The sequence below is a fragment of the Mastigoproctus giganteus genome, chromosome 4 (genome assembly GCF_048544385.1).
Source record: "Mastigoproctus giganteus isolate SK-2022 chromosome 4, ASM4854438v1, whole genome shotgun sequence".
Taxonomy (NCBI): Eukaryota; Metazoa; Arthropoda; class Arachnida; order Uropygi; family Thelyphonidae; genus Mastigoproctus; species Mastigoproctus giganteus.
In genome coordinates this window covers 221,741,551-221,759,344 of record NC_143578.1, presented here as the reverse complement: position 1 = coordinate 221,759,344, position 17,794 = coordinate 221,741,551, and the positions used below count along the sequence as shown (strand labels likewise).

At 37.0% G+C, this 17,794-nt stretch overlaps 1 protein-coding gene across 1 annotated transcript in view; it reads left to right on the top strand.

Moving 5' to 3' along the window:
* LOC150087426 (cilia- and flagella-associated protein 44) overlaps nucleotides 1-17,794 on the top strand; it is a 577,933-nt gene that overhangs the window by 105,820 nt on the left and 454,319 nt on the right. The window contains exon 6 of the mRNA XM_090372063.1: nucleotides 14,567-14,731. Within this exon, the coding sequence (XP_090228189.1) occupies nucleotides 14,567-14,731 (165 nt within the window). The remainder of the gene's footprint in view (nucleotides 1-14,566; nucleotides 14,732-17,794) is intronic.

Sequence of the window (17,794 nt, the reverse complement as noted above, 5' to 3'; positions counted from 1 at the left end):
TCTCTCTCTAATATCAAAGTTATTCCCTGCATCCAGTTCTTTTGTGATTGCATCAAAATATCCAATCAAGTTGGTCAGGCAGGACTTCCCATTAACAAAACCATGCTGGGTCCGAGCTATACTAAAGTCTTGTCTAGATGATCCTGCAGTGCTTCTTTAACCAGTGCCTCCATTAATTTTCCTGGAACAGAAGTTAAACTCACAGGTCTATAATTACTTGTGTCGGCCTTTGATACTCCTTTTTGAATTGGGGTCGCATTTCCACATCTCCACTCTGTGGGTACCTCCCCTGAGTCCAAGGAAGCTCTCATAATTATGGCTAAGGGTTTGCTTACTTCCTTTGCTGTCTCCTTTAATATAACTGGATAGATCCCATCCACCCTAGGTGCCTTTCTTGTGTTTATCTTCAACAATTTCTCCTCCACTTTACTCTCAGTTATTACAAGATTCTCTAGCTTACTGCCAGAGTTGAATACACCTCTGGCATTCCCCTCGCTGAATAGCTCCTCATGTGTGAATGTCGATGCAAAATATTCATTTAGTTTGTTAGCTACCTGAGCGGGATCATCAAGTTGACACATCAATATCAAGTGGACCAATCTGATTCATCCCATCCCTTCTAGAGTTTACATAAGTAAAGAACTCTTTGCTGTTTTTCTTTGCATTCCTTGCCAAAGATATCTCGTAATCTGCCTTCACCTGCCTAACCTCCTTAGTAACTTGGTTACAGATCAACTTATATCTATCATAGGCTTCTGTGTCACATGTTAATTTATATGTATCCCATGCATTTTTCTTCTCTGTCATATGTCTCATTAGTTCATCTGACATCCATTTGGGCCTAAATCTTGAACAGTATTTCTTAGCTGGTATGTAAAGCCTAGTTTTGAATTTGCTGTTGGTAATATCTTCAGTTGGTCCCACTGTATAGAATTTAAATACTGTCTGAGACCATCGTAGTCGCCTTTACGAAAGCAATAACCCTTCCCTTTACCCCTTATGGTAGTTACCTCTTTGAGTAAATGCCACTTCAGCACACTGTGGTCACTGACACCTAGTAGTTCCTTTATCTGCAGATTCTTAATGAATGAAGAATCACTACTGATAATTAAATTAAGAGTATTACTCCCTCTAGTTGCCTCCCGAACATGCTGATGTAGAAAACAATCATCCAATAAATCCACAAAAGCCTTGCTAGTGTGTGAGTGACCAAGCCCCAAATTCCAGTCAATATCTGGGAAATTAAAATCCCGTATTATAAGACTCTCTGATGTACTGGCCCACTCTATTTCCCTGTGCAGTTTGTTATTATACTCATCAGAGTCATTAGGCCTATAGCACACTCCTACTCTGAATTTTGATCTCCCAATGCTTATGTGACACCAAACTGACTCGACACTGCACTGTCTAGCGATGTCGACTGGCTTCATTTCCTTGGATTTTATGTGTTTCTTAACTAATAGCATAACCCCTCCTCCCTTCCTATCCTGTCTATCCTTCCTGTACACATTGTTCTCCCCAAATTCCAGTTCTGCATTCCTTATATCTGTGTGACACCACATGACTGATATCCCAAAAATATCTGCCTTTGATGTTTTGTGCAATACCTAAAATTCATGATATTTATTTACCAAACTGCTAGCATTGGTGTACACGCAAATATACATGCACCTGTTCCTATTCTTAGCTACCCTAACACAACCCATGTGTTTACTTGTACACAATGACTCCCAGCAGTCTCTGAAATATCCTGCATCTTGTTTTCCAGGCTGCTGCTCATTCTAATAGAAGCAGTGCAAGAATCACTTTCACCTCTGCCAGTAGCTACTGTTAATCTATTAGTCCTTGTATCCCCCCAAGCTTGCAGTTTTCCGACCCACCTAACACTGCCTCGATAGCATCAGCAAATATTCTTGCACCCTTTCTATTTAAGTGTATTCCATCCCTGTAGAAGCAATCTCTCCTGTTAACAAGTAAAGACCAGGCTGAAAAAAATTTTTCCCCTTGAGCCTTGCACAGGCTTTCCAGGGCCAAATTGATCGACAAGGCTCTCATCACATAGTCCCTCCTATCGTGTCTGGGCAGAATTGCAAACACTTTCAAATTCAACCATAATTCACAGCTTTTTTTCAACAGTGACCTGTACTTGTTAAGTAATTCTGCCAGTCTCCTAATCTTGATATCATTAGTGCCAACGTGTACAACTATATCACCTTTTGTGCCCTTAAAAGATGATATCTGCTCTACAACGTCATCACCCTTTGCCCCTGGCAGACATACCCTGGTCCTGTTCCACCTATCCGTTTTACAAAGCATGTTTCCCGTTTCCCTGACAATAGAGTCACCAACAACTACTAGTTCCTGTGGGACCAGCACATTCTGCCTTGGGGGTTGCCGCTGTGTTGCTTGATGAACAAGTGCAAGCACTGTCGTTGATGTGGGCAGCTGAGAGCTTGATGGGCTCCTCAATTTAGTTCATTCGAGGGCATCCACCCTGTCCTTCAAGCTCTCATATAAGCCCATAACAACACTGAGTTGTTGCCTGATTTCGTTACACTCCTTGCATCGCGCGCGCACACACAAAGACATCCCCCATGGCAATATGATGTCCCGTACCTGATTGATCCACAACCATCATGCAAGCAGTGCATTTTAAAAGGCTGTGATTCAGAGGGCAACTGCCCCCCTCAGTTCTCCTCTGAGCCACAGCACTCCCATTAGCTTGAACCTTTTGCTTTGCTACTCTGGTCTGAGTCACGATTTCGATTTAATTTCAAAAAAATTTCAATTTCAATACAAAATTATAACCCTAAACTTGTATCCCAACACAGTTATAACGGTATATATATATATATTTCAGTATCAAGTCTTAATTATCTACGAGTTGCCTTTATATAATTTCCATATCAAGTTATGTATTAATTAATTATGTTACGTTTTAATTAAGTCGTTATATATATTTAGTTAAAAGTACAATTTAATTGACAACGAAGTTTAACAAGTTTTATAGATTTTACTGATTAATTGACAATATTATACTATACTAACGCTATCTATTTCGGAATATAACGTATCGTATAACAAAGGCGGCAAGTTACGAATGGTAAAACTAGAGACACATAAGTATTAATTAACTTCCAAATCTCGCTATCTCAATTCAGAATAAACTAGTGATCCTGACTAGGTCTATAAGCTACTTATAGAAAATAATTTGATGAAAAAAATGGTAAATAAAGCGGCTGAATATGGTTAAAAAGCTTCTCGTTCACCGGAGCTGCAACTTGTAACATGTGGATTTGATACCCTTACCGATACCTTTATACAATTACAAAGCCAAGTAAAGAATAAATACACCAGATTAATCAGAAAATCACAAAATAATGCTGTACTATTAAATTTAAATCAAAATGTTTAGAAAAACAATAATTTCAAATCAATAAATAAGAAAAATCCACTTAGTGGCTTTGAACATGTCTGGCTCCCACTAGCCTCGTCAGCAGCGTTAAACTTGAATTTCTCCCAGCTGAGATGTGCACTAATTGCTTTATCTGTTCTTCGCACGTGTTTTAAGTATAATGTGTTAGTTTGTTATTTATATTTGCTCATTTTTTGCAAATAAAAGATTATGGTGGTGCTAATTCATATTTACAGTGATGGTGATCAAAACTTTCTCTGATTTTAGTGTCTGGTGAAAATTATACTGATCTGACATATAAAATATCACTTTTGATTGCACTGTTCCTACATGAAAAGGTATGCCGAATGGCATACCTTTTCAATGTTAAATGTTTTAAAAAGTTCAGTTATTCGACAATGATACAGATTTCTATTATTGTATTATCACTAAAACTTAAAAAAAGTTCAATTATTTAACAACAAGACAGACTTGAGGATGTTGTTGTTTCGTTTTTAGGAGCATTAGCAGTTAAGGCCATATTGCTCCGGGGATATGCGGTGGTCATTCCCTGACCTTTCCGCATCCCCCGTATTTGGTGGATGTTACCAGATAAAGGACATACATAGTATGACTCTCAGACATAAGGGAAGCAGAATTTAAATATAGTGAGTACAATGTGTATAGGAAGGACAAACAGAACAAGAAGGAGTAGGAATGCCATTTTCTCTTGGTTAAGAAGCATAGAATCTAAGCCAGTGCACACAGTTGATATGCAATATTCAGTCAATGCAATATTCAGTCAGTTTGGTGTAACATAAGCACTGGGAAAACAAAATGAAATTATTAGGCTGCTATAGGTCATATTTCTGTGATAGGTACAGCCAAAGCTCTCTGTAATAACCCCCCAGGGGAATGAGGAAATGAGAAATTTGCCAGGACCAACCACATAGGACGTTACAATGTGTGAGATGTTAAAAAGAGGGTCACTATAAAGAGTTCCGACTGTATAATGGAATGGACTAGGAATTCAGAATATCTTGTAATGGGGAATTTTAACTTTCCAGATATTGACTGGAAGTTGTGAGTTGGTCATTACACCAGATTTATTGGATAACTGTTATCTGCAGCATGTTAGAGAGGCAATGATGGAAAGCAATTATTAGGTTATTTGATTATCAGGTGATTCTCCATGCATTAAAAATATCTAGGTAAAGGAACCAATAGTAGCAGTGATCATAATATATTGATTGGGATCTACTTCAAAATATAATGACTGTCAAGGGCAGAGGGAAGGGATTTTGCTTTTGCAAGGTGACTACAGTGGTCTTAGACAGGTTTTAATGTCTTTTCAGTGGGACCAACTAATGCATTACAATTGCCGTATACAGTGGAATTATGACCTCCCTATCCCATTCAATAAATCATTGATAGAACAACATGGGCTTTTCTGGCTGCCTGTTTACACTATTCAGAAAACTTCATATCTGCCCTTATTGTAACTCCCAGATCCCTTTCCTCCCCCACAGTTTTTAATTCAACCCCACCAAGTGTATAATTTATTTGTGGTTTACTATTACCCAAATGTAAGATCTTGCATTTAGCAGCATTAAAACATAGCTGACACTTCTCTGACCATCTGTGAAGTCTGTTCAAGTCATGCTGAAAGTGGATTACTTGGCACTGATCATTAATGAGTCTGCCAATTTTTAAATCATCTGCATATTTTGACATCACGCCTTCTATCCCTTCGTCGATATAATTTATGAAAACGAGAAACAACAGTGGTTCAAGAACCAATCCTTAAGGGACCCCACTCTCAACGTTACATTAATCTGAAAAATATCCATTAATCACAGCCTGCTGCCCTGCACTGCAATTCATCTTAGAATCCTACCAGTAATCCTAACCTATTTGACTCGATCTCTCATGATGGGCCGAGTCAAATGCTTTGCTAAAATCCAAATAAACTATGTCAAAATTATTCCCTAAGTCCAGCTCATGAGTAACTGTGTCAAAATAGCCTACTACGTTAAGCATGATTTACCCTTAACAAAGTCATGTTATGTGTCATTCAGAATGCCATATCTATCTAAATGTCCTTGGATTGCACTCTTAATTACTTCCTCTAAAGTTTTCCTTACCACTGAAGTCAGACTAACCAGTCTGTAGTTACCAACTTCACTCTTAGAACCACTTTTATGTATTGGCAATACATTGGCACTTCTCCAATCTAAAGATAGCTCTCTGAGTCCAGAGATGCCCTCATAAATAATTGCAATGGTTCAGTACACTCCCTCACCCTCTCCCTCAAAACTAAACGGTATAATCCATCAACTCTGTGAGAGCCTTACGTGCCTTTATGCTCAAAAGTTTTCTAATAAACAATCATCAGTAATTACAACATCACTGATTTCATATGGCTCAGCCTCACTCACACAGCCTCTCCTCAGCATAAAGGGTCTTTCTTCAGTAAAGTCAGATACAAAGCACCTGTTCAATTCATCCGCAACGTCAGCTGGTTTTTCTAAGACTTTCCCACACCCAGTGTGCACAAGGGTCCAATCTGATCCGTTTTTTTTTTTTGTAATCTTATATATAAAAATTCCTTGTCCTAATTCTTTGCTCTCTTAGCCAATGCTCTCTCTCATACACAGCCTTGGACTCCTTGACCTTATTTGTGGTACTATTACAGATTAACTTGTAGGCTTCAGTACTTTTAATTGCTCTCTAACTGTCCCATGCTATGTTTTTCTATTCTATATGACCACCAAGCTCTGCATTCATCCATTTCAGCATCCTCCTGCAATGTGTTCTTAAAGGTACGTATGCACTCATGGCTTCTGTGATTTTTGCTTTAAAAGTATTCCATTATTCAAACGTATTTGCCATCCGCCAACAATCTGCCCAGTTTACAGATGCCATACAGTACTTTAAACTGTGTCTCTTCTTCTGAAGTTAAAATCCGTACCTTTGCCTTTAACTACTTCAACATTCTTCATCTTCCAGCTGATGACTGCATGATCACTTCCTGACAATGGTTCCCTGTATTTCAAGCCCTGTGATGCCATCTGAATCACTAGTAAGGATGAGATGAAGAATATTCTCACCCTTAGTACTTTCTCTAATATGCTGGTACAAATAATAATCATCTAGTTTATTTAAAAAAGTTTCTCCTCATCATCCCACTTTTCCTCCCACTTATTCCAATCAGTCTGGAGCAGATTAAAAATCATACCAGTAATAAGACATTCACACTTGCTTGCCCATTCCATCTGCATGTAAACACTCCCATCATATTCTTCACAATATTCTGGTCTGTAGATTACTCCCACTCTCATTGTTTCTTTGCTCCTGACTAACTCACACCACACAGATTCTATGCTGACAGACATACCTTCAGACTCAGCATAAGCTCTTTCCATGCTCAGGCTGCTTTTGATAAGAAGCATGACCCCTCCAACCCTTCTATCTTCCCTTTCCTGAATGCATTATACATACCATAGTGGAACTCGTCTTTCTGTTAGGCCTATTATATCAGCATTAGTTGTCCTAAACAGGAGTTAAAATTCAGCCGTTTTATTGACAACACTCCTGACATTACTTTAAGCATAGTTGAGACTAAGTGATCTTCTATAGTTTACTATCCTGACACACCCCTTGATATTATTTAGGTTTGTATCCCAAGTTATATCTTCCCTCTCATTTGAAACATTGCTACCCTCAGAACATGCTATCAATATCGGCTGTTGTGGCAACAAACAAGAATTCATAAGGTGAGTGTAAGAATTACTTTGACCCATATCATCAGATAATATTTTGACATATCAGAGACATGGTGTCACACAGATATAAGGAATGCAGAGTTGGAATTTGGGGAGTACAATGTGTACAGGAAGGATAGACAGGATAGGAAGGAAGGAGAGGTTATGCTATTAGTTAAGAAACAAATAAAATCTAAGGAAGTGAATCCAGTTGACCTGGGAGGACAGTGAAGTGCTGAGTTAGTTTGGTGTGACATAAGCACTGGGAAAGCAAAATTGATAGTAGGAGTGTGCTATAGGCCTAATGACTCTGATGAGTATGACGACCAGCTGTACAGAGAAATAGAGTGGGCAGTAAATCAGATTGTCTTATAATGGGGGATTTCATTTCCCAGATATTGACTGGAACATGTGGGTTGGTCATTCACACACTAGCAAGGCTTTTTTGGATGATTTTTTTCTACAGCAGCATATTCAGGAGGCAACCAGAGGGAGTAATACTCTTGTAGTTGTACTTTTCAATGTAGTTGTTGTTGTTTTTTTTGGAGCATTAGCAACTAAGGCCATATTGCTCTGGGGATATGTGGTGGTCATTCCCTGACCTTTCCGCATCCTCCATATTTGGTGGTTATGGGCTAGAGCCCGGGTAATTATCAAGAAGCGTGTGTTACGCACTGCTGCTCCCACCCACCTGGCTATGGGGGCGCCTAATACTCTTGATTTGATTATCGGGATAAAGGGACCACTAGGTGGCAGTGATCACAATGTGCTGATGTGGGATTTACTCAAGGAGGTGACTACCATCAGGGGTAAAGAGAAGGGTTTTTGCTGCTGATTTGAACAGTGCACCAAACTTGAATGAAAAAGTTAAATCTATTTTCAACAAATAAAAACCGAAGAATGAATTTTATTTTTAAATAAAATTTCAAGATTACCCAAGCCTGTTAATGGTAAGTGTCCAGTTAATGTTTTGTAGTATTTTTAACTTGCTTATTATTATTATTATTATTATTATTATTATTATTACTATCTATGTCTCATGTCTTATAAACAAGGCAATTTAATGCAACTTTAAGAAGCAGCACCCCCATACATCAGAGTCACAAGCCGCCACTGGTCAAAAGCAAAGGGAAAGGCTTTTGCTTTCATAAAAGTGACTATAGTTAGTCAGCATTAGTAGAGGCATACATCAGTTTTTAAAGTGTATGCCATGGGACCAACTGATGATGTTACCAACAGCGTATTCCACCGTATGTTATGATTTTCGGTAATTTTCATTCCTGTGATCCATACGGTCCAAAAGTGTTGCAGCTTCAGGAATGAAAATAATTGTTTTGCAATTTTTTCGTTAAATTATTTTAATTAATTTTCTTATTTTTAATTGCGTTAAATTGATTTTTACTTGTGTTAAATTGGTTTTTAATTATTTGTTACTCTAATGTAAGTTTTTCAATTTTTTCGGTTTAATTTCTGGAGAGTATCATATGGAACTGTTCTACATACTATATTGAGGTAAACGTCTCTTATTATTTTACAAAGTAAAAAATAGAAGGAAAGGAATGAATCATATTGGTCTAATAGATATGACTAGTTTAACCTGAAGAACCTGCTCAAGTTGCTGACAAACTGAATGGGTATTTTGCATCTACATCCACACATGAGGAATTTTTTAGGAATGGGTGCGACAGAAGTTTATCAAATTCCAACGTGGGACTGACTTTAGTGATAACCGAGAGTAAATTAATAGAAAAATTGTTTAAGCTAAATGTAAAAATGCATAGATCAGATCTATCCAATTATAATAAGGGAGGCAACGCTAGAAGCAGACCTTTGGTTATAGTTATGAGAGCAGCTTTCGATTCAGGTGAGGTCCCTATGAATTGGAGATGTGCAAATGTATTCCCAATTCACAAAGGGAAATCAAAAGGTGACATGAGTAATTACAGACATTTTAGCTTAACTTTGTTTCTATGAAAACAATAGTGTCTGTTTAAAGGAGTAATGCAGGATCATCTAGACAAGAATGCAGTTATACTGCAATCACAGAATGGATTTGTTAAGGGGCAATCTTGTCTGACAAATCTGATTGGATACTATGATGCAGTAACAAAGGAACTGGATGCAAAAAATAATTTTGATATCATATACTTGGATTTCAGGAAAGTTGGAGCAGTGTGGCAGTACAGGCAAGTTATTGCTTTGGATAAACGGATGGTTGAGTGGGAGAAGACAGAGAGTGGTTATTAACAAACACTGCTCTTCTTGGGAAAATATTATTAGTGGAGTCCCCCCCCACAGGATTCAGTGTTTGACCTGTTGTTATTTTCAATATTTATTAATGATGGCATATTAGGCCTAATGCCTATGTTTACAGATGATACGAATGAATGTTAATGCATGTAATCAAGATAAGCTACTACAACAAGATCTAAATAAATTATTAGATGGGTTGAGAAGTAGCAATTTAAGTTTAACATTAACAAATGCAAGGTACTTCATATGGGTAGCAGTAATCTCATTTTAATGTACTAACTGTATGGCATCTCACTCAGGGTAGTGGAGAATGAAAAATTATCTGTGGTTAATTGGTCATTCAGGTATGAAGTACTCCGAGCAGTGCCGTGAGGCTCTCTGTACAACCCACTGGGTTTTGTTAATGATATATGTGAATTATGCCACTGGGGATAAGGAAGTGACCATCTCATTGTATAAGGCAATGGTTAGGTCACATCTTAAGTACTATATACAGGTCTGGATGCTCATTTGTGGAAGGATGTCTGTTGCAGCAGGTGCAGACAACAACAAGATTAGTGTGAGGATAGATTTGCAGTAATTTGTCTTCAGCTAGTCAATTGCCACTACTAACACTAAGTTAACTGCAGGACAGTTATATTGTTAACTACAGTTTAGTATATTAAAAAAAAAACATAACCTAACCTAATTGAGAAACATTTAGGGAAGTAATCACAGAAGCTATTAAGCTTTTAATACCAGTTAAGAGATATTTTTCAAGGGTTTATACTTAAATGGACATCAGATGAACTTATGAACAGTAACAAAAATTCTTTGCATATGTTAACATTAGAAGGAATGGGATGAACCACATTTGCACACTGTATATGATCAAAATAATTACTAACGAGCCTGTTCAGAATTCTGAATAAATTATTTTGCATTTACATTCACCTGCACAGAAGTTTTTCGAGATGGAATACCAGAAGTCCACTGAGTTATAACCAGTGGTGAGCTTGCGAGAGCCCATTGTTATTTTTTTTGAAAATTTGCGAGCCCATTGTTGAAACAATCATTTATTTTACAAATGAAATCCTGAATGCAATTATTGAGTATCCAGAGTTGAAACTACAGTGGGGCGAGCGGGGCCCCATCCCCAGCATTTTAATGGTGCAATCAATTAGTTATGTATTTTAAAATTGCTTCATTTTTGATTTAATTACAGTCGAACCTCTGTTTAACCAACTTCTTTATAGCGAATTTTTTTGAATTCCTCTTAGTAATTACATTTAAAATGGTTTCCGTTAAACGAATAAAATTCCCATATAACAAACGGATTAGGAGAGACAACTTTGTATGTATTTTTCTCACCTCTGGCCTTTAGGCAATTTAGGTAATTATAAAGTGCGAATTGAAGGTGAAAGGGTTTGCTGTTTCACAATGTTAGTGGTGTCCGTAAAACCTATGCAGTCACATACCGAGAAGTCGCACTAGTCAATATGCTTTCCATAGCCAGTCAGTCAGAAGATTAAGAAGATTCTTTACACAGATTATAGCCTCTGGTCAAGCTGTGTTGCGATTGCCCTTTACTCCAACAAATGGGCATATGTTTTTCGGAGAAGTGAATGATCCACACCTTTCAGTAAATTTCTCCGTCTATGTTTACATGGTCACAGTAGATGAATATCTGAGTGATTCCGACATTTTGCACAATATTCAAAGAACTAGTGAAAGTAGCAATGTAGTGGGGGGGGGGGGTGTTGAGGCAACTAAGATATAATATAAACTTTACAAAGATGAAATGTTGGCAGATTTTGAAACTGCGTCGAACTTTCACTGTGTAAAAAATGTTCTAAACTTTAATGGCATACAGGCAATAATTAAAAAAAAAAAAAAAACTATGCATATCACCAATCCCCAAAAACCAGTGTGAATTAAGGATGATTGCTAAAGAACTTGATGTGGAAACTATAAAGATCGGTCGTGTGTTTGGGCCATGATGTAGCTTCACGACGGCAATTGCGGGTTGGAGGAATTATCCAGCTTTGTGCAAACATTTTGAATCAGAAGTTAAATATTCTGGATTATTAAATCGACTTTTAATCTGGAATTTCGTAACCATTTAGCACTAATGATCGACATCCTGCAAGAGCTTTCTTACCTTTCAGAAGCTTTACGGAATTACTATGGTAAAAGCAGATAAATTAATTATTCAAATTATCAATGCTATTGCTAATTTGAAAAATTCTGAAGGAAATTATGAAGCTAAAATTGAGAGTATGTTGAAGTGGAAAGAATTTGAAGGAATCAAATTCGAAAGTAAGAACACATTTAAAAATTACCTGGTGACAAGTTATTAAATGCATTGTTTTATCCTTAAAGGATAAGTTATTAATGCAACAGAGAGTGATTTTAAATTAAATAAAGAAAATAACGATACCACTGAAAGAAATTTTAAACATATGCTACCCGAAATCGTGGAATATGAAAGAACTTTCGTCTCAGTGGCCAAACAGTGGAAACCGAATAAGAAATTTGTTTTCTGATAAAATATGAAATAAAAATTAATGATTTTAGAGATTTTGTCAAAGACAGTTTATCTTTAAAATCGAGTGAAATTCCCTTTTCAATTAAGAAAGCCAGAAATATCTTTGAAACCATTGTGACTAGCACTGCTGAAACTGAGCGAGCTTTCAGTGTAATGAATAATATTGAGTGAATGAATGAATAATGTTGACAATTAAACACGTTGCAGTTTATGATGACCATACATCTGAATGGAAAACCATTGCTTCAGTTTGATCCGGATCGTTATGTCAAATCATTCCTCTGTAATCATTGCTCAACTATTGAGCAAGCAGAAGATCGACAACAAATATTAATAAAGAAGTAAATTGCATATGGCAATTTTCAGAATAAAATTTTCTTCAATATTGGTGTAATAATTTTTTTTCATATAATCTGTGATTTTTGTGTACTTTTACTAGAAAGTTTGCTTTTTATGTAATATTTGTTTCTATATTATGGAATGTTTTGTGATAGTTATGTTATTTGTGATATGGGAAATATTTCATGTTATTTTTTATTCGCAGTATTAAAATTTTATCATGAAAAAAATGTATCCATTATATGTCCCTAATTGTTAAAAAAAAAGATGAATAAAAAAGTTGCACGTGTGCCAAGCATGCACAACTTTTTTACGAAAATGAAACATCCTTCGCATTTCTTTTAGGTATTTTGATTTGTATATATTGATTATGAAATAAAAGAGTTTTTTTATTCTAAATATTTTATTCATTATTCACAAATTTACATAATTTCTGGAAGACAAGATACAATGGATTTATGATAACTGAAGTAAGAGATGTGTACTTGCGATTGCAACGTATCTAAATATCTCTGGAAAACAGCGTAGATTTAAGTACCGATCTTTGCAGTTTAAGCGACATACGCAGCTGTTAGGGGCACCTAACAATGGAATGTAACGAAAATGCGAGACGAAAAAAATAAATTTTTGACAAATATTTGTATTGTCGCAGTCATATGATAAATATTGTTACAGTCATACTTACTGAGTAGTAACTGTAGGAAGTATGATTGTGATGTCACTATTCAAGAATTCTAAAAAGTTAGATCTCCAGACACTGTTGTATCCAGTTATCATCATAAGGGGAGGTATGGCGACCAGGTTTTTAAGCTTTTTTTTTTTTTTTTAGAATACACCTGGGAACATTTTACACCTTCACTAAAAGCATGGTTAAGGGGATAATAAGCACCATCTATCCACCCCTGATTTGAGATATCATACCGGTCACGAAAAAAATGCATCACACGCTCTAATAAAACTACTAGTAGTATGAGTGTGGAAAGCGCCTCTGGTGGATGACATCACTTCCTTGATCTATCATATTTGCTGGGTAGAAAGTTGGAAAAACTGCGAGCCCATTGTTAAAATATTCACAGCTCACCACTGGTTAAATAACTGGGAACTAAATGATTTTGTGATAGCTGAGAAGACAGTGAAAGACAAATTGTTGAAAAGGTAAATGTAAATAAGACACCGGGGATGGATGGGATATCTATTCAATTCTATTGTGTGAGAGGCTGAAAAAATAGGTTATCAAAACTTGAGCCATAGTTATAAGAACGTTCTTGGATTCAGGGGAATTCGCTGTTGACTGGAGATGTGCAAATATATCCTTAATTCACAAGGGGAGGGGAGGGGGAATCAAAAGGTGATGTGAGTAATTACAGACCTGAATGCTTGATTTTGTTCCAGAGAAAATAATGGAGTCAGTATTTAAGAAATTATTATAGAATCATCTTCATGGGAATGCATTCATACAGAAATTACAGAATGGTTTTGTAAGAGGAGATATGTCTGACCAGTCCGATTGGCTACTATGATAAAATAATAAAGGAAATAGATGTAAAAAATAATTTTGGTATCATATTTTTAGATTTCAGCAAAGCTTTTGAGACTGTTCCACATAAAAGACTACAAATTGAAGTATTGCGGCATTAGAGTCAAAGTACAGCTATGGATAAAAGGGTGGTTGAGTGTCAGAAGACAGAGGATAGTTATAAATGTGCATTGCTCTTGGACTAATGTTATTAGTGGTATCCCTCGGGAATATGGTGCTAAGTCCTGCATTGCTTTCAGTATTTATTAATGATATTGAAGAATGCATGTCAAGCTTATTTTCTAAATTTGCATCCAAGGATGTTCTTACAAATATTGGCGTGATAGCTAATGATAGCATTCAAAGCATATTACTGCAACAAGATCCAGAAAGGCAGATAGGCTGAAAATTAGCAATTAAGTTTAACATTGATTAATGCAAAGAACTAAATTTAAAGAATTAAATCTAATTTTTGATGGGTGGCCGATGTCAGAAGTGTTTTTCTTTTTTTTCTGGCTTATGCTATATAAGCTTGCTTTTATGTTTGTGAGAAATGATTGATAACATAATGACATGAAAATAAGTGCAGTTTGTCATAAAATATATATATATATATATATATTTTTTTTTTTTTGGCAAGATGAACAAAGTCAAGTCAACTAGTAGTTGTGAATAGCTTACATTAGAATTTATGATGCTGCTTATATTTCTGAAACATGTTTATTTTGTAATCTGAATAGTAGATCTGATTAAAAAAATAAATTATCTTTTAGGTGATTTCAGGTTCAGACTGGGGCTTTCTTTTGGTGTGGGATGGAGGTATTGTACATGCACAAGTACGGAAAACAGATGGTAAACCCTGTCACCAAGGTATTATTTATCAGCTGTTTCTGGAAGAAGGAGAACTTATCACATTAGGGGGTGATGGATGGATTAGGGTATGTTTGCTTTTATTTTAATTTTACTTTACATATTGTTTTGAAATATAATTAAAAAATATTATAATTTCCATTATTAGATGTACTAATAAGTTAATGTAATGCATGGTCATTGTTCTGCAATATTCACAAATATCTTTATATATGTGATATATAATGTTCTGTGCTGGTCATTATTTTGGTCATGATCATTGCACTGGTCATCGAATGACTGCACTGCTCATTGTTCTGCAAGATTCACATTTATCATTATATCAGATATACGAATCTATAAATAACATCCTTGATGCCATGTTCCTTCAACACATGCCACCAAACACCCCAGAGCAAATACTATTATGTGAGGAAAACAGCACATACACCATGGCCCAAGTGGAAGACCACTTCACCAAGGAACAAATGGACACTGCTGCAGCAAAAATAAAAAACAAGAAATCTCCAGGAGAAGATATGCTGGAGCCTGAGATCATAAAGAAGGCTGTTGAAACCATCCCAATTGAGATCTTAAACCTCTTCAACCATTGCCTTCAAGCAGGCCATTTCCCAGCAGTATGGAGATCTGCTAAATTAAGGCTTATTCTCAAGAATCCGACAAAACCCCAAGACCTTCCGAAGTCATACCGGACCATCGCTCTTCTGTCCATACTAAGTAAACTCCTAGAATCTTTTTACTAGAAGAAGAACATACCCACAACCTTAGAAGGAAATTTTCTACAAACCAACCACTCGTCATCCAGAATAAAGATCCTTAGATGCCTCAACCAAACAAAAACCTAACAGCTACAATCTGAAGAACAACAAATCATTAACTTAACCTGGATCTAACCAGTGGCTTAAACTGGAGCCATTATCTGAACTTGACCACTCACACGGACGGGACAATATGTCCCAGGAATGGCATATGAAGACCCGACAAAGAAATTGTGCAGTTTGCTGCCGAAACGTCATTTGGCAATCTGAACCGGGTACCCACACCTGGTTCATTTTCCATCCCTTCCCTTGGCAGGGGGGGTGGTTACTCTGTACCCTTCCTCCCTGCCTGCCATACCCTATCTTTGCCAGGTGAGACCTGATCCACCGACTCTTGGGGTTATCTTCACTGCTGACCCCATATTTCTGTCTCTCACCCCCCAGTCTTCAGTCTCCCTTCCCTCTCTAGCTATCACTGAAATCTCAGGAAATTAGGTGGCAGGACCTGCCAGAGTAAATAGTAAATCTCTAAAATACTGGTATACCTGGTCTGCCTCCATGAGGTATAGTGTGGGCAATGGTGGGTCCCATTTGGGACCCAATGGCTAAAAGACCAGATGAATAAAGGTACAAAACATTACACTCCATAATATCCATACACTTTTAAACCTCTGGCCTCTACAGTGTTCTGTATCACATCACAATGTATACTAGCGGAGATGGGGGAAACCCCTGGTGCCGTTAGACCCTAAATACACTATACACTATATCACAATCACATATAGATGAACAGTGCAATGTTGAGTCAGTTTGGTGTGACATAAGCACTGGGAAAGCAAAAATGAGAGTAGGAGTGTGTTATAAGCCTAATGACTCTAATGTGTACAACGAACAATTTTACAGAGAAATAGAATGGGCCAGTAAATCGGATTGTATTATAATGGGGGATTTTAACTTCCCAGATATTGACTGGAAATGGTAAGTTGGTCACTTGCAACTAGCAAGACTTTTGTGGATTTATTGGATGATTGTTTTCGCCAGCAGCATGTTCAAGAGGCAACCAGAGAGAGACTAATACTCTATCTGGTTATGAGCAGTGATTATTTGTGCATTAAGAATTTGCAGATAAACAAAACCACTAGGTGGCAGTGATCACAGTGTACTGATCTGGGATTTACTTAAAAATATAATAACCATCAGGGGTAGAGGGAAGGGTTTTTGCTTTCATAAAGGTGACTACAGTGGGCTCAGACAGTTTTTAAATTCTGTACAGTGGGACCAACTGATGATGTTACCAACATCAAATTCTAAAGGGAAGCATTCAAGGAATTAATTGTGGAAGCTACTAGGCTTTTCATACCGATTAAGAAATACTTTTCAAGGTTTAGGCTTAAATGGCTGTCAGATGAACTAATGAGGCAAGTGACAGAGAAGAAAAATGCATAGAACACACATAAATTATCGACACAGAAGCCTATGGTAGATATAAGATAGTCTGAAATCAAGTCACAAAGGATATTAGGCAAGCGAAGGCAGATTACAAGAAATCTTTGGTAAAGGATGCTAAGAAAAACAGCAAGGACTTCTTTACTTTAAACTCTTAAAAGGGATGGGATGAATCAGATTGGTCCACTTGATATTGATCTGTTGATGATCCTGCTCAGATTACTCACAAACTGAATGATTATTTTGCATTCACATTCACACATTAGCATTTTTAGAGGCATACAATGCAAGAAAGCAAGCTTATGCAGCATCAGCCAAAAAAAAACCCTCCCATTTCATCCCTCCATTCATTCCAAATGCCTGTCCAGTTCGGCCTCCAATTTTTTTAGGCTATTAGCTTCCACAACAAAAGATGGAAGTCTGTTCCACCAATCAACCACCCACTGGCTAAAGGCAAATTTCCACACATCTATTCTGCAATTGTCTTTCCTCAGTTTGAATCTATGCCCCCTCAGGTTCTTAATCTGAGTATGAGGAAGAATTCCATCAGCATTCAGCTTGTTCAACCCATTCAAGGCCTTATACACCTCAATCAGATCACCTCGCAGGTGCCTACTCTCCAGGCACTGCAATTTGCAGAAGTTAATCCTTTCTTGGTAAGAGCATGTTCCCCTCACCAATTTTGTACTCGCATCATCTTTTGATCCCCTCCCCTTTGTGAATTTGGGATACATTTGCACATCTCCAGTCTGTGCGGACTTCTGCCAAGTCCAAGGATGCTCTCATAATTATGGCTAAGGGTTTGCTTACTTCCTTTGCTGCCCCCTTTATTATAATTGAATAGATCCCATCCACCCCAGGTTCCTTTCTTATATATAACTTCAACAATTTCTCCTCCACTTTGCTCTCAGTTATTACAGGCCTTCA